General features: G+C 39.0%; 2 protein-coding genes across 2 annotated transcripts; one reads left to right on the forward strand and one right to left on the reverse strand.

The window, feature by feature from the left end:
• The first annotated feature begins 278 nt into the window (after nucleotides 1–278).
• Nucleotides 279–1,626, forward strand: LOC129779528 (holocytochrome c-type synthase). The gene is made up of 3 exons (XM_055787073.1): nucleotides 279–438; nucleotides 594–826; nucleotides 879–1,626. The coding sequence occupies exons 2-3, from the start codon at nucleotides 596–598 to the stop codon at nucleotides 1,467–1,469; spliced, it is 822 nt and encodes a 273-aa protein (XP_055643048.1). The 5' UTR covers nucleotides 279–438; nucleotides 594–595; the 3' UTR covers nucleotides 1,470–1,626.
• Nucleotides 1,627–5,988: 4,362 nt separating this feature from the next.
• Nucleotides 5,989–16,824, reverse strand: LOC129762529 (uncharacterized). The gene is made up of 4 exons (XM_055760917.1): nucleotides 16,116–16,824; nucleotides 7,437–7,853; nucleotides 6,727–7,375; nucleotides 5,989–6,662 (listed from the first exon to the last, which is right to left on the reverse strand). The coding sequence occupies exons 1-4, from the start codon at nucleotides 16,260–16,262 to the stop codon at nucleotides 6,262–6,264; spliced, it is 1,614 nt and encodes a 537-aa protein (XP_055616892.1). The 5' UTR covers nucleotides 16,263–16,824; the 3' UTR covers nucleotides 5,989–6,261.
• Nucleotides 16,825–24,472: the final 7,648 nt, after the last annotated feature.

Consider the following 24,472-nt stretch of genomic DNA (forward strand, 5'->3'; position numbering starts at 1 on the left):
TAAATTTGATTGACTCCGCCTGACCTAGGTTGAAACAATATTGTATCCAGCTGAAAAAATCAAATTCTGAAATATTATTCGATATCATCAAGATAAGTGTGCGTTATTTTTTATAGCGAAGATAAACAATCAAAGATTGTTTGAAGTAATTCATTTCTCTCAAAAATAACAAATTTTGTAATCTACGACTTATCCACCTATTATCATATCATGCGTTTCGTACCCGAATTGCCCTATGCCCTATGTTGTTGCTGGCAGCTATTCGGTATGCTGTCAGTTTCTAATGAGAACTGTCAAACTAAGATCACACGCGCTGGTAAAAAAAACAGATTCTTTCTGATGTTGTGAAAAAGGCAAATTATTTCCCCGTTGCATTTCTCAGTTTTCTGTGAAGAAAGGTCCCATTTTCCGACGAAAACCGCTTGCTGCTAGCATCAGGTATGTAATCGATAAAAAATTATATGTGAGCTTACAGGGTCATAACTGTTGAGGACTTTATTAAAATTATGTAATACGGACAATGTTTTGTGTTCTGAAAATCATAAATGTTCATGTTTTCAAACGCTGATAATACATTTTATGTGTCATTCCAGCGATGGGGAATACCGTATCAGCAGCTGAGTTTGTGGCTTCCAATATTGTGCACACTGAAGCTGCATCTATACCTAAAGGCCACCCTCCGATCGATACTAAAACTGATAAAAATGTAAACCCTCCACCAGAATGTCCCATGCACCAAAAGCAACCAACGCCGAAAGAGCAGCCAGTGCTAGTTTCCGAATGTCCGGTTAAACACGACGATTCGGATATCAATCCGCTCAATATGGTATGATTTGCGTGCATTTTTAATGAATTAAAATAAAAAATACTATTTGTAGATGCCTCCAATGAACCAAAATCCTGCCCCGGATCAACCTTTTGCTCTGCCCAAAGATCGTCAGGTATCAACGATACCAAAAGTGACCGAGGATGGTCGCCAAGAGTTTTGGGTTTACCCTAGCCAGCAAATGTTTTGGAATGCTATGCTTCGTAAGGGCTGGCGCTGGCAGAAGGATGACATCCAACCCAAAGATATGGACGATATCATTCGAATTCACAACGCCAATAACGAGCAAGCCTGGCAGGAGGTACTCAAATGGGAAGCGCTGCATGCTCGGGAATGTGGCAGTCCAAAGTTGAAAAGTTTCGGTGGCAAAGCGACACAATACAGTCCCCGAGCCCGCATCCGCAGCTGGCTGGGCTATGAGTTACCTTTCGACAGACATGACTGGATCATCGATCGCTGCGGAAAAGATGTTCGGTATATTATCGATTATTACGACGGCGGGATGGTTGACGATAAATACAGGTTTGCTTTGCTCGATGTGAGACCTGCTATGGATTCGGCTGAGAATATATGGGATCGGATGAAGGTTTTCTACATGCGTTGGAGAATAGAACTCGAAGAAAAGATTAAGCAACAGAACTGACCTGTTACAAAACACCTTAAAATAGCCCGGTTGTATTTCGATACCAATTAGGATGGTATCGCGGTTGCAAACTGTTATTAATGATGCCATTCTTTCATGATATAACTACACAAATGCCATTCTGAATATTGATATGAAACTTACTACTGCGAACTCACGGAATGTTTTATTACTGTGCATCTGTATGTACGTATCACAGAAACTCCTTTCAGTCTCTCTAGTTCAACAAAACCCAAATACAATCCGCATCAAATGTTCGTACTTTTTAAGAACCACTGCGTTTCTCGTGGTTAAACCACTTGGCCTGACAATTGTCGCATCACGCAATTCTCCTCATTCTATTCCTACAGTCGTATCCAGTGCCGAAAATATTCACGTTCACGACATTCAAATCGGTGAATTTCAGCCTATCTTGTATTGATAATCTACTGCTCAAGTCGAGAGTCGATAAATATGGAGCAACACTATTAATGAATAGAATGGGATAAACACCAACATCAACATGCCATGAAGTTCATTTTCGATTTGCATCTTCATTACCGTCATGATATTCGAAACGTCGAACTTGAAGATCACTGCGTGTTAGTGAGAATCAAAGCGTAAAATTCAACGTCAACCAATTGAGAGTTAAATCGATTAATGGTAAGGGAAGGCATAACATTTTTGTTTTCGGAGACTTCGGCATTGAAACGTATAGTATAACTCTTTGACTTTGACTTCGACGGAAACAACATACACCACCAACCATATGGACAATGGGTGAAAATAATAGATGAACGGATAATGAACCTATTTTGGTTTGATTGCCGGTTCAATAATACTCAACCGCATACCGCCGCGCAACGATCAACGCTTAACGGAACCCATAATGTTGCCTTTTCCGGATCCCTGGTCCTTTCTTTTTTTTCTAAATAGGGGAATGAAGCCCGTTCTTAATAAAAATTCACTTCAAGCGATGAAGATCAATTTGGCTTTCGTGATAATCATCTGAAATTATTAACAGTAAGGAAAGTGCCTGAATGCAGGCTTTTTGTAATTCATCCGTGCTGTTTTCGTTTAATATACCAGGCATAGTTCACGCGTCTCGACTCTTGTGTTATACTCATTATAACAGATATGATGTTGAGTATAAACAGAAGAGAATTCATCCGACACTGGGAAAAAGTTAATTCCTCCATTCGTGAATGAATTTTGATAATTTGTGGCACTGGTCGTATCTAATTAGATACAATAATTTCTGCTCATGGAGTCAGCATGGGATCGAAATGGAGGATAGACGGTGGGAATACTCACGGGTTTTGTGTATGTGCAACTTTGATTGTACAGTTAGTTACATCTATTTCTACATACCGAAGCACCACCCAGTGTCGCATTAGAGGCGATTTTGACCTGTAATTCGCGATGACGGTAGCGTAGTATCGACGTCTGGTGGCGACTTTCAATCTGGGGTTATAATTTGGGTCCCAAACTCGATGTTTACAAAAATGTGAAATTATCGCTACGTTTAGTATTTACCAACATGTCTTCAAATGTTTTCCAAAGTAACTCCTAAACATATATATTTTACCACAATGGAAAAGTTGTTGAAAATTATAAGCAAATTCATAAAATATCATGATATAAAGTATCATAAATATAAAAATCACGTGTCACGGTGTTTGTTACCGAACTCCTCCGAAACGGCTCGACCGATTTTGATGAAATTATACTCAACATACTTGGTAGGTATGAGAATAGGTTGTAAACTATATATGATACCGGTAGGATGCCGATAACCATACATTTAATACCGAATAGGGTGGCTCTATGCAGAAAAAAAGATCTGGATGTTTTTTTTCAAAAATTTGACTTCATACCATCCATATAACCTTAAATTTTGACCCCAATTCCCTATTTTTAATTGCGATTTTATTATTTTTGGATCAAAAATATTCTAATAATTTAACCGTTGTTCGTTTTTTCAACAGAACGAATTTATTTAAGTTGTTGAATGACTGATAGCGTAACAACCGCTTCATTGAACATCCATCTACCAATACACAAGGAACATCAATTCATCTAAAGCAGGGAGCATCTCCGACGAGCTGGAAGCCTTTTTGAATGATCACAATGAGTTATCGAAATTCTTCAAATCACATTTGCTCGGATTACAAAACGACAATCACGCTATTGCCATCAACCCTGATAAAACATCAGCTGGAGAGCACGTGTGTAGATCCAAAGCACAAGCGCTGCTGGAATCATGATAGCACGGTGACACGAGAAATTTAATGCGAAGAAAAAACAATAATCTGGAATTCATCGTTGACACACATCGTTCATACGACCCTCGCTATGTTCTTCTTCAATGGCACTAACGTTCCCAAGGTTTGCCTTCTCAACGTAGTACTACTTGCGTCATTTTTATTAGTAAATAGTTGAGATTTCTATGACGAACAATACGCCTTGAATGTATTCTGGAGTGACAAGCTCTAGAATACGCGTGACTACAGTGCAAGTCAGAAGGGTTTCTTTAACGAAAAATCTCTTGCATAAACATTAGACCAACGAGACCCCGTCACAGATACTTAATTCATTATGAACATCATTTCTCATTTTGATTTAATATTTATGAACATGCGACGAAACAAACAGAGGGCGCGCTCGGAGGATTTTTATGTTTATCATGTGGAGCCGATCTGGCGTGGAGGTAACATCCATACTTCGCTCGCTCAAGATCACGACTTCAATTCTCACTCCCGACATTCTTCCAAAATGGAAGGTAAAAGTGACGAACCAGCCAGAAGCGTTGAAAGTCACTATAATACAGAAAAAAAATATGGTTATCATATGGTGATTTGACATGGTCAAGAGCGAGTGCTCACATGCTGGTCTACTTGGATGATTTCAACGATTTTATCGGTTTCCACGACGATTGGCCTACCAGTACGGGGTGTATCTTCGACAGCCACTACACCAGAACGAAATCGATCAAACCAACGCTGTGCGAATCGTTACAGTATCGGATACATAAACTACACGATTTTTTTCGGCCGCCTTCGTTGCAGTTTTACCTCGCAGGTAGTAAAAACGTAAAATATGGCGAATCTCTTGCTTGGTGGACTCCATATTTGACGCGCTGTAACTTTAGACTGAAAAGGACTATCACAACACTGTCAAAGCGACACTTGTAGCACAGATTGTCGTCTTTAAATAGCCGTATAGTATGACCCGATGCGATAAGTACAACACAAGATATGTTTAAGTGTTGCCACATATTGACAATAAAGGGTGTGTCACATCAAATTGCATCACGGAAAAAACGCTGTAGAAATTCGCCCAGTAGACCGATCCTTTTGAAAATTTTAGACAGTAAAATAAAAACTATTAAACAACTTTTGGCATTTTCTTTTTATTCATACTTCGAGCCCAAGCCCGTATGCTCGCACCTTCCTCTTTACCCCGTCCATAAGGTTCTGTACAACGTCAGGTTGTAGTTTTTTTTTGAACAGAAATCCATTTTCTCTTGAAGTCCGCCTCCGATTTGACAACTTTTGGGTTCTTCCGGAGGGCCTGCTTCATAATCGCCCAATATTTCTCTATTGGGCGAAGCTCCGGCGCGTTGGGCGGGTTCATTTCCTTTGGCACGAAGGTGACCCCGTTGGCTTCGTACCACTCCAACACGTCCTTTGAATAGTGGCACGAAGCGAGATCCGGCCAGAAGATGGTCGGGCCCTCGTGCTGCTTCAATAGTGGTAGTAAGCGCTTCTGTAGGCTCTACTTAAGGTAAACCTGCCCGTTTAACGTGCCGGTCATCACGAAGGGGGCGCTCCGCTTTCCGCAAGAGCAGATCGCTTGCCACACCATGTACTTTTTGGCAAACTTGGATAGTTTCTGCTTGCGAATCTCCTCCGGAACGCTGAATTTGTCCTCTGCGGAGAAGAACAACAGGCCCGGCAGCTGACGAAAGTCCGCTTTGGCGTAGGTTTCGTCGTCCATTACCAGGCAATGCGGCTTCGTCAGCATTTCGGTGTACAGCTTCCGGGCTCGCGTCTTCCCCACCATGTTTTGCCTTTCGTCGCGGTTAGGAGCCTTCTGAACCTTGTATGAACGCAGGCCCTCCCGCTGCTTGGTCCGCTGGACGAATGAACTTGACAAATTCAGCTTATTGGCGACATCCCGGACCGAATTGGACGATTCCCAGCAGCTTACCGATGTCCCGATGTGACAACTCCGGATTCTCGAAATGAGTGCACAGGATTAATTCACGACGCTCTTTTTCGTTCGACGACATTTTTCCAAATTTACGAAAAATTGACAGTGAAGCATGGCCAACGTGATCTATACACTCTTATCTGATTATAAGCGAAAACTGAAGATATAATTCCTAAAAAATAAATTTCTACAGCGTTTTTTCCGTGATGCAATTTGATGTGACACACCCTTTATACGACATTTCTTTTTCCCCAATCCAATATTTTGTCCTCGAAGAACCGAGTAAACCCGGACACTTTCTCCCATGATGCTAAAAACTTAAATATTTTAATTTATTACTGTTTATTAAGTTTGGCAATTTACACAATGAGGCTTAAAGTGTTCTTACCAGCTATACCTACACTTATACTGCTTTCCGTCTGCTAACGCTTATCATAATCGTACGTCTTAAAAGCTAGTCTTCTTGCTTAAAACCCCTAGGATCCTTCGCTCACATTGCTACACAATTAAAAAATATATATATTATAAGGTTTGAGAATATCAGCAATGTATTCTAATTTCTTTTAACCATTTTGTCGTTTCAATAAACGCCCCCCGTTTAGTCGGTCGTCGAATGGAGAACGACATGGGGGCGAATGATTTCCTCAATATCCATCGACATTGCAGCGTCATCCTTGCCCACGTCATCGTCCACCACACTGACAACCGAGCCGACACCTCCGACAACGGCTGCATGGTGCACATCGGCGTCCACAACCGTCGTCACCAGCTGGTCGCTTCCGTTGCTGCTCTGCTGGACAAAATCTACTATTTCGGACGTGGACAGATGCTCCAACGATGAACTGTGGTGACTGACTGCGGTAGAAGTGACTGCGTCGAGATTCGCTATCGCATTGCTCGTGACCACTGTCGAGGTTGGACCACCAGACATTGCGGTAACAATGTTACCCAGGGTCGTTGCTATCGAATGTGCGCTGTTACTGCTACTACTGCTTCCCCCTGTGGAAAATGTACATTATCGTTAAACATATTACTGAACATATTACCAGTGTCACTCTGTTACCATGTCCTCCAACCGCTCCTGTGATAGTTATATGTTGCATTTCTGCTCCGGCATGCAAACTCTCTTCTCCGTCCGAAGCGAGCAGAACGGCGTCACTGCCATTCGTAGGTTTGCCCGTAATCATTCGATCGCGTAGTGACGGCTCGTGATTGTGCGGATTACCAACTTCCTTAACCTTCTGATAGTCCTCGGTGATGTTCAATACAGCCTGGCATCCTTTGCGTCCGTTCCATGCACATTTCCACGAAGCGATGCCGTTGCGGATTTTCTGCTGCGTGCGGAAGCGATACCCGTTGAAAATCAAAAACGTCTGGTAGCCATCCTTCGTGACAAGCTGGTAGTGGTGACGTTTCTGCGTTTCGACATCAATGAGCCACCCATCGCCAACGAGAATGTCATTGGAGATTTTTCTCTTGTTGGGTTGATCCTTAGCTTTGCGCTTCTTGCTTGCACTTGCACTTACACCTGTCGGAGTACTCGTGCTAGGCATTATGGGTGGTTTCACATCATCGGGAATTATTGTTTGCTGCTGGTGTTGTTGTTGTGGGGGCGGCGGTTGTGGTGTAAGCTGGGGCTTCTGTTCCTGTGGGGGATTATCCGTCACCGATACTGGAAGTCCGTGATTGTGTTGTCCAATTTCTGCTACAACCTGCAAGAACATTTTCAATGGTTAGATGAATCGAAAAAAAAATCATTTCTCGGAAACTCACCTGCACATTTTCATCAACCTGAATCATTGCCGGACACTGAATGTCACTGCCGGAAGCAACGCAAATCCAAATTCCTAACTGTTCGGGAGAAGCCGTGAAAAGCTGCTTCTTAAATTCGATTATGTTTCCATTTAGTGGTGGCCCCCCTTCTATACTGATACGATGCTCCAGTGTCATCTGCTGATCGTCGATTGTACCCAACTCTTGGGTAGCTCCGTTGCTACCGTTGCCGTTGACCACCTCTTCTTCGGATTGCATGTTGACCACATTGTAGATGGCGGTCTGCTCAACAGATTTCCGTTTCTCGCGCAATAACGCGTCATTTTCCTTGCACTTTTCTTTGTAATCGTAGAATTCCTCCACTGTGGTCACACATTTAGCGCAGATGTACGAATTGTAGTCATCGTCGAACGTTATCTAGGGGAAACAAAATAGCATCAGCTGGAATTATTTACTCTACCTTTCATGCACAAATAAACGTTAACCTGTTTTGGATTTATACGTTGACTCTAGGATACATCCAAAGATCCACAATACATGGACCGCATGGACAGAAGTATTCATCAAGCAAGTATAATGGTTCCAAACGTTTCGTTATGGGCATCGTTCTGCCAGCTGCTTCTTGGTTTGTAATAAACACTTTGATTTCCCATTTCATCATGAATAAATTGACACCATGAAACAGCGCCCGCAAAGTATTCAGAAGAAATACGCTGCGCTGCACTTGAGTTTTATGGATTCATATTTTCCGAATTTTCCTATTTTTCTTCAGAGTTTTTATGTTTTGATGTAGAACTACGTCTTTCAGGAAGGGTGCCAAATCAGAAAACAGGTCACGTTTCTGTTAAATAAAGTTAACGGTAATAACTATTTTCACAGCGAACAAATTCTGATACCTTGCATACCAATGGAATCGGAATTCTCTAATATTCGTTTGATATACTATACAGTACAATCCACTAAGGCCTAAACAGTTTAGATTAATGAAAACTGGAAGCATTCTCATTTTCCCATACATTTGTTCTGCCGATTTGTGTGCATTCCCGAACAGTCAATAATAAGCTGTCAATAACGAGCAACTGTGTTCTGTCGCGAGCGCACTGAAGAGAGAACCAATGCATGAGATGCGATCCCCCGACGCCACACCCTAAAGTACAATTCATCGCTCTCATGCAAACAGGATCGAACATGCTCCGCCAACGAATTGGAGGATAGTTTGAGCTTTACAAGGACAGCACACAGTTCGATTCTAGACAGCAAAGCGTAAGCAACAGCATTGAAACGGAATTTGAAGGAAAACGGCGGAAGACATTTTAAGTGATTTAAGCTGTACATATTATATTATGTATAGTAAAGTTAAGCTAAATATAATGTACATAGTTATAGTTTAAGTGTGTGTTGTGTTTGGTCTCCAAAGCAACGAGTCCCTCAATCCGCCACAAGGAAGTGTAAAGTTTCCATGCGAATGGAAAATCCCCCGCTGCATCACTGCAATGAAGGCAGTCTGCATCGCGCCCACGGGGGGAATTTGGTTCTCTCGCTGGGCAAGCTGCGTTGAGGCAGCTTTGGAATCGCGCAGCGGGAAATGCAGCAGTTTTTATAGTCCACTTCATTCAAGACGCTACATTTTTTGGTCCGATCGACCGGATATCGAGCACCAGGATTTGGATAATGGTCATCGCTCATCACTGGAACGCAATGCACTCTGGCTGGGTTAAGTGCATTCGCCGATTTGGAGACAAAACACACACGATTCAAGAAGATATTTAGTGAAAAAACAAAAAGACATTAAGTGAATGGTAAAGACAATTTTTAAAACGTGATGCAAAATATTGAACAATTGGGCACAAAGTGCTTTTAAAGTGATATTGGACACTAAATTTTGGACACAAAAGTGATTTTATGTTATTTGTGAGCAATCATGCCGACTAAGAGGACGCCTGCGAAAGGCCAAGAGGACGTTATTGCCGATGGTGGTGACAATTGCAGCCGCAATGAAGGCGACGTGCAACAATTGGAGACGCTAATCGATATGCGTGAATAGCAACAGCAAAAATCAAACGTATAAAGGACGCGATGGATCAAGCTGTGGATGAGGATATCACGCAGCCGCTAATTAAGGTACACACGCGGAAACTGGAAGCAGCCTACAAAGAGTTTTCCGTTTTTCATGAGCGCATCATGGCAACCACTCCCCCAAGCAAAAGGAAAGAGCAAGATCGTAAGTACCTCGAATTTGAGACGCTTTATGACAGTGTTTCCCTCACTCTCGAAACATGGATCGAGAAATTAGCTCAAGCACCCATCGATGTTAAGCCATTTTCTAATCAACCGTTAATCAATAAGCAGTCCCTTCCTCGTGCGATTCCTCATTTTGACAGAAAATACGAGCAGTGGGAGAAATTTAAGGTAATGTTCAGGGATGTGGTGGACAGCTCTAGTGATCCACCACGAATAAAGCTCTACCACTTGGAAAAAACTCTAGTTGGGGATGCAGCAGGCATAATTGACGCAAAAACCATCTCAGATGGCAATTAAGACCGTGCTTGGGAAATTTTGGCAGAAAGGTTTGAGGACAAGAGGGGAACGATTAATCATTATATTTCATTATATTTCTTCATATTATCATTATATTTCTTCATATACTCAATATGAAGAAACTGGAGAATGAAAGCCACTCTGATTTAAGAGAGTTGGTCGAATCATGCGTTGGTCATGTCGGAAATTCAAGATATTTGGGTCAAGAGTTCACTGAGGTGACAGAGACAATCGTTACATACATACTCGCAAATGCAATCGACGATGAAACTAAAAAGCTTTGGGAAGCCACTGTCTCTCATGGGGAGCTACCCAAGTATGAAGAAACCATCAAATATTTAAAGGGTCGCATTTCCATCTTAGAAAGATGTGAAAAGTCCACAAATGATAGCAAGGTAAATCAATTCGCACGTGCACCGGCCAAAGAGGGTTCAAGCAAGCAGCCAAATGCTAAGGTTAATTTTACATCTTCGTCTGGCAATTAAGAGTTTTGTTCGGGCAATCATCTAACGTTCAAGTGCTCTATATCCATCGGCTCATCAATTAACGAAAGGCTAAGGCTAGTACGAGAAAATCAAGTATGTTTCAACTGTTTGCGACGTGGTCATCGCAGTGTTGAATGTAAATCGAACAGGTCATGTGTAAAGTGTAGACGGAAACATCAAACTTTGCTCCATGCGGATGGTGGTTCAATGCGAAACACCAGATGCAGTGACCCGAATAATGAAGAACAGCAAGCAACGCAATCAATTGGGCAGCCAGAAAATGCATCTGAAGATAATGCTTCCATCACTGTGGCCTCGAACATAGTCGAAAGAACAACTAAGCAAGTATTACTACAAACTGCAATGGTTAATATTTTAGATAGAAAAGAAACCCCTCAATCATGTCGAGCTTTACTTGACAGTGGTTCGCAGGTGAATTTTATTTCTAAAGCGATGCTCGAAAGGCTGCAAATAAATCAAGAAGGAATCAATGTTCCAATCGTCGGAATTAACAATACCAAATCAAGCATGAGACAAAAAGCGAAAGTTGAAGTTCTTTCAAGGCACAATGATTTTAAGATATCATTGGATTGCTTAGTTTCCTCGAAGGTTACCGGAGATTTGCCAACATTTGAAGTAGATGTTGTCTCATGGAACATACCAACATGGATTCAACTTGCGGATCCAGCATTCTTTCGTCCAGGACAAGTCGATTTACTGATCGGAATGGAATGGTATAACGAAGTGATTAAGTCGAATCAACTCAAATTATCTGATGAGCTTCCTACATTCCAAGATTCGCAGGTTGGTTGGTTAGTTGGTGGAAAATGTTCTAACGTTTCAAGTGGAATCCGCTTCTACTCTCATGTAGCAACGCTGTCGAACGATTACTCAAGCGAACCAATTCACCATCTTTGGGAAACCAAAGATGTGGCGAATGAAACGTATTCAGTTTTGAAGACTGAACTGTGGGTTCAGCATTTTCAGTCTACGTTACCTCGTGAAGAGCATAATAATTCAGGTATTGAGAAACAATATGAAGATTGTTTGAAAAAATATGAGCATTCGTTGTATCAAAGGAACCCAAAGAAAAACATTTGCATCCATTGACAGCCGAAGAAGGTTATTAAGATGCTTGAACTCACTCATGGATTTGTTGAAGAATCAAATTAAAAACAACGCCATTTGAACAAGCATTTTACTTCATATGTAAATGCACCTTCTATATATATTTATATTTGCAATTGTTCATCGGAGCATATCGTTCGTACATTTTACTTTAGCATTGAATTGTATTTTTTTTTTCAAATGTATTCAAAGACTCGTGTCGATTAAGCGCCACACAGTCTGATAAGTGAATTGATCTATTTACTTGTACTTTGCTATTCTCTCACAAACACTATTACCTCATTTTTACACATGGTTTTACCCATACTACTACAAAGGCTAGCTTCCACCTTCACTTTAAGCAGTAATTTTTAGAGTACACAAACGTTGAATATTGCCTTAGCTGAGCGGTATATGGATACTTCACCGTATCCCTTTCCCAACAAAAGATATGTGATTCATAAGTGTTGGTGACTTCTCCGTCTTGCCTACACCCAGAAAACAGATTACTAAAATATGCTACCAAATCTTTGGAAAGGCAAACATTAGTAGAATGTACATATATTCTGTGAATATTATCAACTATATGTAAAATCAATGTCAGATGCAATATACATCCCTGCCAACGATTGGTACATTTTACTACGCGGTATCGGTAACTTTGACGTTTGTCATTGCTGGAAACCGTGAAAGAAATGTCAACAGAACATATTAACCTAATTGCCGAGCTGATAATTGAGTTGAGCGGAACTACTTTTCGATATTGTTTCTCCACAGAAAAAGGTCGAACTAACCCAGACAGGTGAGTGAAATTCTTGAAAATTAATTCAATTTATGTTCTTTAATCAACATTGGTACATATTGGACAGCCAAAAAATGATCCATGATTCTCTGCTGCGGGAGAATGTGAAGACATTACTTCAATAATAAGGAATCTGGGTAATTCGAGACACTAAAACGAGCCTAGCTGAGTTCTAATTCCACCGCTATACTTTCAGATTTGGTCAAGGGCAACTTTATAAACTATTTTTCGACGATTGTGATCGGTGGTTCGATCAATTGGATGTTTTCGGAATCGTCAAAACGAAGGTCCCGTTTCCACTGATGCTGCGCTTCAACTCAATGATGAAAAGGAGCATAGAACTGGCCCTTTGATGTAGTCTATCGTAGCTGTTTGTAGTAATCATTCTGTATTTTTTCCTAATTTGTAACCGAGAATCAAACTCAATCGATGCAGGATCAGATGTCGGACGCTGCAATGGCCATGTCTCATGGTAATATGCATTGTAATGTGGTTTATATCGCATTTTATATAGTTCAAAAAATGACTTAAAATGCATACAATAGTTCAATAATTACTGTTATACTGGCTGGTTTCACATTTGTTTACTAATGTTATCGCGTAATATGTACGAATAAAGCGCGCTACACATACAACGTCCCGTCACTGTGAAGTCAACGTAAAGGTATGAAATGTCAAATATTTTCCCATGGAAATCGTATGGTAACATACCGGCAACTGTGACGTCGGCAAAATAAGTCCAAGAGAATATTTGACGGGACGGTGACGGTGATGTTGTATGTGTAGCGTACTTAATGCATATCGCAAAAATCAACTAATCATTGGTAATATTTACCCAAAAAAATCGTCATATATACCTATTTTGCCTAAGAGTGTATAGTTCATTGGTCGAAAATACGGAATAATTAAAAAACGAAATGGTATTACTGGTAGTCCGGTAAACTGTCATCTCAAACAAAAACAAATGGACCATAAACTGGTGAGTAAGAAAACTGTTATCGCTTTTTCAATCATTGTTTCATTTTCTTCCAGACTATGATGTGAAAACATCTGACTTTTCTCTAGCCATCAACAGAAACTAGCCGGAAGATGATTTCCCCCATTACCAGTCGCCTAACAACAGTGCGGATTTTCACCATTGTCACAGGAGCCAACAGCATCTGCAAATCCAATCAGCAGTATCCTCCAAACCCATGCCGGGGACAGCAACAACAACGGCAACAGCAGAATCGAATAACTATTCAAGAATCCTCGGGCACAAATGTGTATCAAGGAAATAAAAACAATCAACGCAGGAGGTATTTATCAACGAGCTCAGCTGAACTCGAATCGTCAATCCGGAAATCCCGGATAACCACGCTGTATTGTGGTGATTTGTATATCACAAACACATATTGTTTTATAATACGTATTTTTTCGAGTAATGAAATGACTAAAATTGATTATGTATTTTCCTTTTAATATTTTATTTCATTTTAATAACAAAACAATACAAACAAGAGGCAAGCGGTGCTGGAAGCAGCGCTGCAAGCAGGTCGACGCCTTGCACATGTTGGCAAAAAAGTGGCGACAAGTTGTTCGATGAATGCATATCTAGATCAACATGTCAAAAGGGTCTATCTTCTTTCATCGATTCTCTTCATCTACATTCTCTTTCATTAATAACTTAGCAGTAACAGGATTTCTTGATGTGTTCGACGACAAGGAATGTGAAAGGGGACCTCGTTCATCAGACTACATGGTAAAACTGGAGCAAAATCTGTGTGAAAGGCCGTGGTTATCGAAGGAGAAAGACGGTGAAAGGAATCGATCAAAGAAGATAGAACCTTTTGACACGTGATCTAGATATAAAAGGTCGATAAATCGATTGCAAGGTGGCAGCATTTGAGGTCGATTGTTGACATTTCATCGACCCAATCTTGGCAGTCAGAACGGATTGTGGGCGTATCGAATAACAAACTGCTGAAAAGTATTCGATTAGTGGATGAACGATTAATTTATAAAATCAGGGATCACTACCCGTGGCGTGTACTTCGGTATTATTGCAGTTGATATGTAATGACTCTGAAACCGCCTAAAAAACATCCTATGACAGAAGCCATCATCTCCGGAGTATTTTCACTGCATGGATCGCCCAAGAAATATGTGAAATAAATAATTTTCACGGGTTTTTATTTATTCATATCTCAAAGAATCATAGTGGTTTGGTCATATCGTAACTGTGACATTTGTCCTGATTTTCAACTCCGATCAGTTGGTATCCCTACCCCGACATTACCCATCCGTCTCTTTTCTTTATCTCATCGACCCTTTTCGACGACGACCACCAAATTATTATCATATCTAAAATCGGCATGCAACAGATAGTCTAACGGAATCCTACGTCAACTATGTGGTCGTGTCTCGGACACAGCTCTCCTGTGACTTTTTTTTATTGTAGAGTCAGGTTGAAACTAACCAAGGTTTAAAAACGAATTCACTATGGCTGGATTTCCGAGCTGGTACGCGTTTATATACAGATTTTGATGATTTTAAAAGTGTGCTTTCATAGCACTTTTTGTGCTATTGAAGCAAGTTTTTGGATCAATAAGTAAAAACCTTATAACTCCTAAAAATTTTATTGTTTAACCGAAGTAATTATCATACCAGTCCGTTCAGTCGGCAAAGAGGTATCAACGTTCAAAACCATGCACTTCAAACGTAACGTTCTCGTTATCGAACCCCGGTTCCCTGGATTCTGTACCCCGGTACAGAAACGAAAGCCGAACAATCATAGTCTTCTAAGAGCGAACTTGAATCAATCCCGAGCACGAAGTGACCGAAATGCCGATGCTTTTCGAATCTTTAACACGACACTGCTTCGTTATAGAAGAAGCTAACATTTTCGTTCATTCATATGGTTCGGCAACAAAATTAACCGAAATTCTTTGGTTCACATTATTCGAACGAGAAAACTCCTTGGATACGGGCAATTGTGGTGCCATCCACTAGCCATAATAATGCAAATAATGCAGCAAGCTCGGTAGATGGACATGACATGGAAGTCGGAAACAATGCCCGGAGCATTGACAAAAGTCAGTTAAAATCGAACAACTTTTCCAGCACAGATTTACTTCAAGTATCCATGCAACCAAATTCGAGACCTTTGTTCTGAGTTACTCATCCAAGCGAGATGCATTGTGATCATGAGGGAGTATCAAAGGCGCTGCATTTTGAGGCAGTCGTAGCAACGAATATTGAATCAGAATTAAATTTTAACATTTTTTTTGAAGAGAAGTATTCATGTCTAAGGGGAAACATTGAAGGATCAAGATTAAGACTGCTTATAATTCCAGGCCATTGCTAACAGAGATGTAAAACTAGTATATTCTGAACAATTTTACATGCAACATGTTTTTCGATTTGCACGCGAGCGTTTATGAATAAACAGAAGGTATCTTTTTAGCAATATGAAATCTTCGGGATTTATCCTATATTGATCCGTTCTGCTTACAACATGGGCTGACCCATGGTACCGTTTTAAATACTTGTTACAATGTTTTTGCATTCCTCGATCCTATCGAATGTTCAAGTAAGTGTGCATCATCATAAAAGGAACTTGTTTTCCAGCAAGAATATAAAACAGTCACTATCGAAAGATGAATTTTGAATGCTGTGATTAACACAAATACCCTTCTAAACACAGTTCGGATCGTCGTTATCGGTTGCTTGTCCTAAATTTCAGTGAGATAAATTGAAGATACTTACGGCAACTGTCACGCAGTCCATAATTTTGATGAGCAGAGATTCGTTGTCATTGCCTGCACCCGGAAAGATCTCGTAAAGCTCAACGCCTTGTGTGAAACAGAGTCGACAGAACGGCAGTTCCGTCGTCTGCAGCTGCAGTTGCTCCATTACCGTTCCGATAGTGGTGTGATTTGTTTACGTTTTCTGTTTGCTCCTGGTGCGGGAACTAGGATGCGTCGTTGTTAACCCATTCACCGCAGTAAGTGTTCTCCTTCGCGAGAGCCTTCGGTCGATGCCCCTTTCACAAGAGTCGCAAGCCTTGGTAAACACACTATGTAATTATGCCAAAACGACGGTAGCGACGAATGGAGAAATGTGTGTAGGAACACGAAAATGCAAAGGCTCTCAAGGTACTCGTTCGACCCAACAAACCCGACACGCTCACGTTGACCTCGAGAAAGAAACAAGCTCTTCTCGAGAAACAGAAAAAAAACTACATCTAAATGTTACACACTGTATATTTTCAACTTTCACACCGCTCGGTCCGATTATCTAAGGGTAGCCACGACAGGAGGACGGATATTTCACTATGCTCTCCGGTGCTTCAGTTTTCTTTTTCTAATATGCCTGCGGATTGGGATGGAAGGCCCTTCCACTCACTCATTTAGCTTGTGTTGGCAGCAGAAGCTTGGGCGCAGATCGCGATCGAAGCCAGAAGCACTTTTCCTAGTTTGACAGACAAATAGTGACAGCGCATTTGTTAGCCGTTCTAAAATGTGATTTCCAAAGGGCCAAAGTGTTCTCTATTTTCACTAATGCGTTGCAGAATCAATTCTCGCGTAACTTTTGAAAAGGTCCTATGTAACAAATGTAAACGAATCGAGTTAATGGATGCACGCTATTAGTTTTCAATCATTGAATGTATTACAAAAACAATCGTTCACGTATCTATCTTCTTCATCTTTTTATCGCCGATACAAAAAATATCCAATTTACAGATTCGGATTTAATGCGCCCGGCTGTTACTTCGGACGCCTCTTTTCTCCGACGCTCGGAACGTCCGAAGTAACAAAGCAGTCAAAACAATACGAAGTCGTACTTCGGTCGTTTTGAGTTTTTGTTTCTTACAGGTGTTGTTACCGATTTTAGTGCAATTCGACGAGTGATAACAATAAAAATCTGCCTTTAGAATGAAATGCTGTTATTTGGATTGTTGTTTAGTAATTAGTTTCAAATTCTTATTGTGCAACGTAATATGTCCAATGTACAAATGCGGGCAGTCAAAAGGTCCAATGTAACATTTTTCGCTCCTAGTCTTCAACTTTAATCTCAAATCACGGAACATCAGTTACGATTGGTTTTTCAGAGTTATTCTTGACTGCTAGTGGTGAAAGTAGCGATAAAGATCGAAAGCTTTTAAGACAATTCGCGGGATAATATTTGAGTCTTCAACTTCGTTTTTCTCGAGTTGACGAAAATGTTACATCGGACCTTTTCAAAAGTTACGCGAGAATTGATGGTAGCTACACTCAAACATTTAATTAGTCAATGTGTGGATTTTGTCTGGGGAATCTACACTTCGAAAAATCCTCAGTAGAACAAAAATACTTTTGGTAATGCAAACATTAGTAGAATGTACAAATTTTTCGTACATATCACCAACTGTCCCACACCCTTACCAGAGATTAGTATATTTTACTTGATAACATAAGTAAACTTGAATTTATCATATCTGAAAACCGGTGAGAAACGCGCGCATTAACCATTTTTATTGTTGCAATACGACAGGTGTTTTCAAATGGTGCTCCGCGGGAAATTTATGATCTGCGAAGTTATAGCAAATGCTCCCACTTGAAACCCCACCTTGAAATATTTTTTAATTTAATTTCACTGGGCATATAGTGATTAATCTTGCTTACTACGAGTCAGATGTAGTGCAACTGCTACGCGTAACCGAAATAGAGTTGTTCTCAATTCGGTAATGTCAATAGAAATAGGATCTGTTTTATTGATTAAAAAATGCAGGTGTTCCGTCAATTGGCGATCTAACGCAAAACGTTAAGGTGAAGGTGGAAGCTTGCCACAATGGCGCTCATTTCTTTCATCTCCGTCCCTCACCCCTCGCCCGAAAATCAATAATTGCGCGAAACTATGTGAAGAAAATGATCGTTTTCGCACACTTCCCATGAAGTAATATCAACCAAAATCTAATCGATTACTCACAAGATATTAAATTTTCATCTGCTGTCGCACTGTATAGTGAAAAACGTCGGAAAACTCGAGCAAGTGCTCTGAAAGTTAAATTTTCATTTTTCAATCTTCGGCAATGGTTTTGTTTGTATTGGTGAAAGCATCGTTATTTTTTCGACACTGATGCCAGACAACATCATCGAAACAGCTATCAAAACCACTCAATAAAATGTTATTCCTGAGTCATAGCCTTTCATGTCATGAAAATCAATAGAATAAAATAGTGTTGATATCAATACAATCATTATTTTTACGTTTAATGGGTCTATAATGTAAGTTTTAGCAACTTTAATATTGGGTAAGAAAATTGTATTGCAGAGCTCCGAACACTGCCACGGCTGCCTATGCTTTCAAAAACAATAAACGGAAAAGTATTACATTCAATCAAAATGTCTCGGCCAACGAAGAGAAGGGTTAAGGTTCTCCAACGTGAATATGTGAAAATAATACGACCAACGAAGGAAAATATTGAGGAATTATCAGCATCGAGTTACTATGCGGTAGAACTTGTTAATATCAAAAGAGCTCCAATTCGCATGTGTTATAAATTTGCACATGTTACGCTCGCGTATAATCAGAATTTTACTTCATATGCAAAAATACCCCTTCTATATATTTATGTTTGCAATTGGCATGGTTCTTCGGAACATATCGTTCATACATTTAACTTCAGTATTGAATTGTTATTTTTTTTTTCAAATGTATTCAAAGACTCGTGTCAATGAAACGCCACACTGTCTGATAAGTGAATTGATCTATTTACATGTGCTTTGCTCTTCTCTCACAAACACTATTACCCCATTTTTACACGTGGTTTTACCTATACTACTACAATGGCTAGCTTCCACCTCAACCTTAACGATCGGTGAAACATCTGGATTTTGTTTTTGAACTAAGAAAATGACGCTAATGTAACCTAAAAGTCAAAAACAAATCACGTATATTTTACTTCCGGGCTTTCCAAGGTAGTTCTCACATGCAGGAATCGTGCATTTTTCTACTTGTGTTTTATTGTGCTCTCGAATTTCCTTTTTAATTCAACCATTGTCAACATTTTTATAGTTTTCACTACTGAAAGAGGTAAATAAATAACATGTTATATATAAAATTGCGCAGAATTAAATTTCTTACAAACTCATCGCAATCAAATAATCTTTTATGATTATAACATTGTAATTTGTGGAAAGAACTACAAACCTTCCATAAGCTCACATGGCAAAATTTAAAACCATCATCACTTTCACCGCAGCGCCGCCTAGGTGTAGATTTGTACGTTAGATCGCCAATAGCAAATGCTCCCACTTGAAAACTCACCTTGAAATATTTTTTAATTTAATTTCACTGGGCATATAGTGATTAATCTTGCTTACTACGAGTCAGATGTAGTGCAACTGCTACCCTTAGAAAAATCCTCGGTCGAAAACTACTAAATACATTTGGTAATGCAAAATTAGTAGAATGTACAAATTTTTTGTACATATTGTCAACAAACCCGCATCCCTACCAGAGATTAGTATATTTTACTCGATAACATTAGTAAGCTTGGATATTGTCATATCTGAAAATTGGTTAGAAAAGCGCGTATTAACCATTTTCATTGTTCCCATAAGGCAATACGGAGGTATAATAAGGATATAATTCTGATACGTGCATTTTCGGCGAGAAAATGTAGCCGATATTGGGCTTCCGAATCATGGTTCTGCTTGACATATGTGTTTATTAGTACGGTCGAAAATGACTATAGATTGGTAGTATTTACCAAAAAATTCGTTATATTTACTAATTATTTCTCTCAGTGTACGCGTAACCGAAATAGAGTTGTTCTCAATTCGATAATGTCAATAGAAATAGGATCTGTTTTATTGATTAAAAAATGCAGGTGCTCCGTCAAATGTTTTTGCCATAAAAAGTGCTCTGCCATAAAAAAAATCTAAGGTTATAATCTAAAGATACAATGTGTAAATTCTCACGTTTGACATGTTCTTGATATGTTTCTAAATAGAGAAAAGTTAGCAGAGCATTTAAAATGCGATAATTTATACATAAAAATGTAACGAAATGAACAACAACTTTTTCATGTTTTTCTTCGAAAAAATGCTATTAATGTTCTATTGATTACATTTTATGTATAAATTATCGCAATTTGCATGGTCTGCTAACTTTTCTCTATTAAACATGTCAAACATGAGAATTTACACACGAAAATGTTACGAGCAAAACTTTATTTTTTTTCAGGAGTCTTCATACAAAAATGACTTATATTCCAAAAACTATAACAGATAGAATCCCTGTAAAAGTGCCCACCTTCCGATGTATGGACGACTTGTTGGAAATTTTAAGGGCTATTCATATATATATATATATATATATATATATATATATATATATATATATATATATATATATATATATATATATATATATATATATATATATATATATATATATATATATATATATATATATATATATATATATATATATATTTGAGAATTTAAAAAAATAACGTTTTTGAGAAAAATGAATTTTAATTTTTAAAATAACTTTTTTGTCAGCGAAATTTGTTTCCAAAAAAATTTTGGTTTTTTTTTTGTGGAAATTTAAACAATTTCCTACATTTCATCCTTTAACATGAACTTTGTAGACATCATAGTTTCTATGTTATAAATTTTTGTAAAAAATTAAGAAAAAAAAATTGGCTTTTTCCAAAAAGTAGTCTAATTATTTTTCGAATATTTTAAGTATGCAAATTTGCTTAAATGACCCATGTCTTTACACCCACAACGTTTCACTGCTATCTGAGATGGTGCTGCTAACGGCCAGTCGAGTTGGCATGAAATTCGTCCATACCTCGTTAGATCTGCAAATGCTCAGGAAAAAACCAAAAAAATTGTCAAATTCCATTCATAGGTGCAGACTGAAAAATGAACCTTATGTAACTCCTGCAACAACAAACCAGGATTCGTTTTGAAAAGGATTTTCTTCTAAAGATGTTACATTTTTCTGGTTTGAGTTTATTTGAATCTGTCACTATTAAGATATGATCAAACGTTTATGAAATACAACGACAATGGCACCATTTTGGTTCCCTAGAAATGATACCCGGGCCAAGCTAAGGCTTATTGAGAAATACTGGTCGATTGCTAAGGGTAAACTATAGGAAAACTGTATAACTATGAGCGTTGTGAAGCTGTTCATCGGAAAATGTAATTTGAATACCAAACAAGAGATAAAACGAAGTACTATACTTATTAAGCGTGTCCACCTGGACATTATTCATAGCCCCTACCCCCCTCACCGTGGACAAGCATGGACATTCACGTACCCTCTACCCCTCTAAAGTTGACCACGTGGTATGTGGACAGCTCCTTATAAAGACGGCGTGTGAGGTGAGATGACAATTGTCACGCATATCACGCGATTCCACCAGGCGTATGCCGTGAGAATTCTCACTTGAATGAACTCTCACCGTAGCAGGAGCTTTCAAATCTACGTGACGATTGTCACATGAACTGCGATTTCTAGGTGACAATCGTCGATATGTCTTGAGGTGTCGAGGGCGCATAAAAACAAATGAAAAATGGAAGAGAAATACTAAGCGTCGTTTTTGGTCTTAAACAATCAATAGTAATGGTATTGTATGTATCAATAAAATCAATTTATCTTCAATTTTCACAGTGCTATTGACAAATTGCAAGTAGTTTGAATTTCTTGTAAAATCTGTTATCCCACGATCGGACGAATAAACATTCCGGAAATATTTATATTACACTAGCTAACCCGGCAAACTTCGTCCCGCCCATTTACTTGATTAATTCTCGAGTAATACAGAAATTTGTGTTTTATTTGTATGGCAGCCACCCCTAAGAGAGGGGGGAGGGGTATCTAACCACCATAGAAACATTCATTGCACCCTAAAGTTTCCATATGCCTAATTTGGTTTAATTTGCTTGATTAATTCTCGGGTAATGCAAAAATTTGTGTTTCATTTGTACGGCAGCCCCCTCTAAGAGAGGGGGAAGGAGTATCTTAACACCATAGAAACATTTATTGCATCCTAAAACCTCCACATGCCAAATTTGGTTTCATTTGCTTGATTAATTCTCGAGTAATGCAGAAATTTGTGTTTCATTTGTATGGCAGCCCCCCCTTTGAGTGGGGGAAGGACTGTCTAACCATCATAGAAACATTTATTGCACCCTAAAACTTTCACATGCCAACTTTGGTTTCGTTTGATTGATTAATTTCCGAGTAATGCAAAAAATTGTGTTTCATTTGTATGGCAGCCCCCCCTTAGAGAGGGGGGAGGGGTCTCAAAATATCACGAAAACCTTCCCCGGCCCCAAAAACCCCTACATACCAATTTTCATGTTGATCGGTTCAGTAGTTTCCGAGTCTATAAGAATCAGACAGACAGACAGACATCACTCCATTTTTATATATATAGATGAAATTAATTTATTTTCTCTTAAATATATCTATTACATGGATCTTGTGTTTCATCTATATAGCCGCGAGTCGTCATCACCGAACTGCATATCCATTCCAGAAGCCGTGGTAAACGCCGGAGCCGGAGCCAAAGCAACAACTGAGAGCGCAGAGAGCAGCAGCAGCTACGATGACACTGACTGTAGCAAAACAAATATCTAACCTCTCTGAGCGAAACAAATAAAATTCTGGGATGCCAGATGTTTTTTTTGTATCAAATATTTGCGATAAAAATATCTGTAAATATGTCCTAATGACTACAAAACCGACCAGCTCCGTTGATCATTTGGAACCAATAATGTTTTGTCATTATTTTAAAGAGTCTCCAGCAGGAATAAAAGGTTATGACAAAAATAAAATGTCTGCAAATTCGTGAACATATGTGCGACTGTGGCATCTCTGATCTGATTTGGCAACCAGCAGAATGAACACCTTGTCACTTGCAATTCGCGTTGACGGCGGAATGGTGTCGACATCTGGATACGACATTAGTTTGTATGAGGCTAACTATTCTCTATTGGCGATCTAACGCAAAACGTAAACGATCCGTGAGACATTTGGTTTTTGTTTTTGAACTAAGAAAATGATGCTAATGTAACCTAAAACTCAAAAACAAATCACGTATATTTTACTTCCTGGCTTTCCAAGGTAGTTCTCACATGCAGTAATCGTGCATTTTTCTACTTGTGTTTGATTGTGCCCTCGAATTTCCTTCTTTAATTCAACCATTGTCAACATTTTTATAGTTTTCACCGCTGAAAGAGGTAAATAAATAACATGTTATATATAAAATTGCGCAGAATTAAATTTCTTACAAACTCATCGCAATCAAATAATCTTTTATGATTATAACATTGTAATTTATGGAAAAAACTACAAACCTTCCATAAGCTCACATGGCAAAATTTAAAACCATCATCACTTTCACCGCAGCGTCGCCTAGGTGTAGATTTGTACGTTAGATCGCCAATCAGATTAGTCGACTCTAAGGCAGTTTTAAATTGCTAAAATTTGTATGAATTTTTTTTCTTGTCGTTATTTACCTACGAAAAGTACGTTGTTCTGACCATAATTTAAACTATTTTTCATGAATTTTCAGATATTCTCACCAAAACTTACCATCATAATATAAAATTATTTTTAGGCACAATTTTTGTATGATATTTTTTCACTTGCAAGCAAAAGTGATTTTCGTTTACATATAGTACTAATTTGATTTGGGAAAAATAATTTTTATTTAAAAAGTGTGTTCATTTCTTCTGCAACCCCATATTGTCATGCCTACTCCCCTATTTCGCAATACTGTCAACACATGCTGTCAACACGGGTTAATTCTCTCACATACATAAAATGAACCTCTCACGCAGCGTTACCAATGTTCCAGTTTAAACTGGATTCTTCCAGCTTTTTTTTTCTCGATCCAGTCATCCAGTTGATCCCTAAAATCTTCCAGTTTTCTAGAATATCGTCCAGTTTTATCCAGTTTTTCATATGTTTGCCCTAGTTTTATCCATTCTATGCAAAATAAATTCACAATGATAAATAAAAATGACCTTGGATCGATCTCTGGCGAGGTTGTAATTCGGTTCTTTCCATTTTGTTTAATCCGTCGGTGTTTTGACGAGAATTCCAAAACGAAG

Source organism: Toxorhynchites rutilus, chromosome 1 (assembly GCF_029784135.1).
Source record: "Toxorhynchites rutilus septentrionalis strain SRP chromosome 1, ASM2978413v1, whole genome shotgun sequence".
In the NCBI taxonomy this organism is placed as follows: Eukaryota; Metazoa; Arthropoda; class Insecta; order Diptera; family Culicidae; genus Toxorhynchites; species Toxorhynchites rutilus.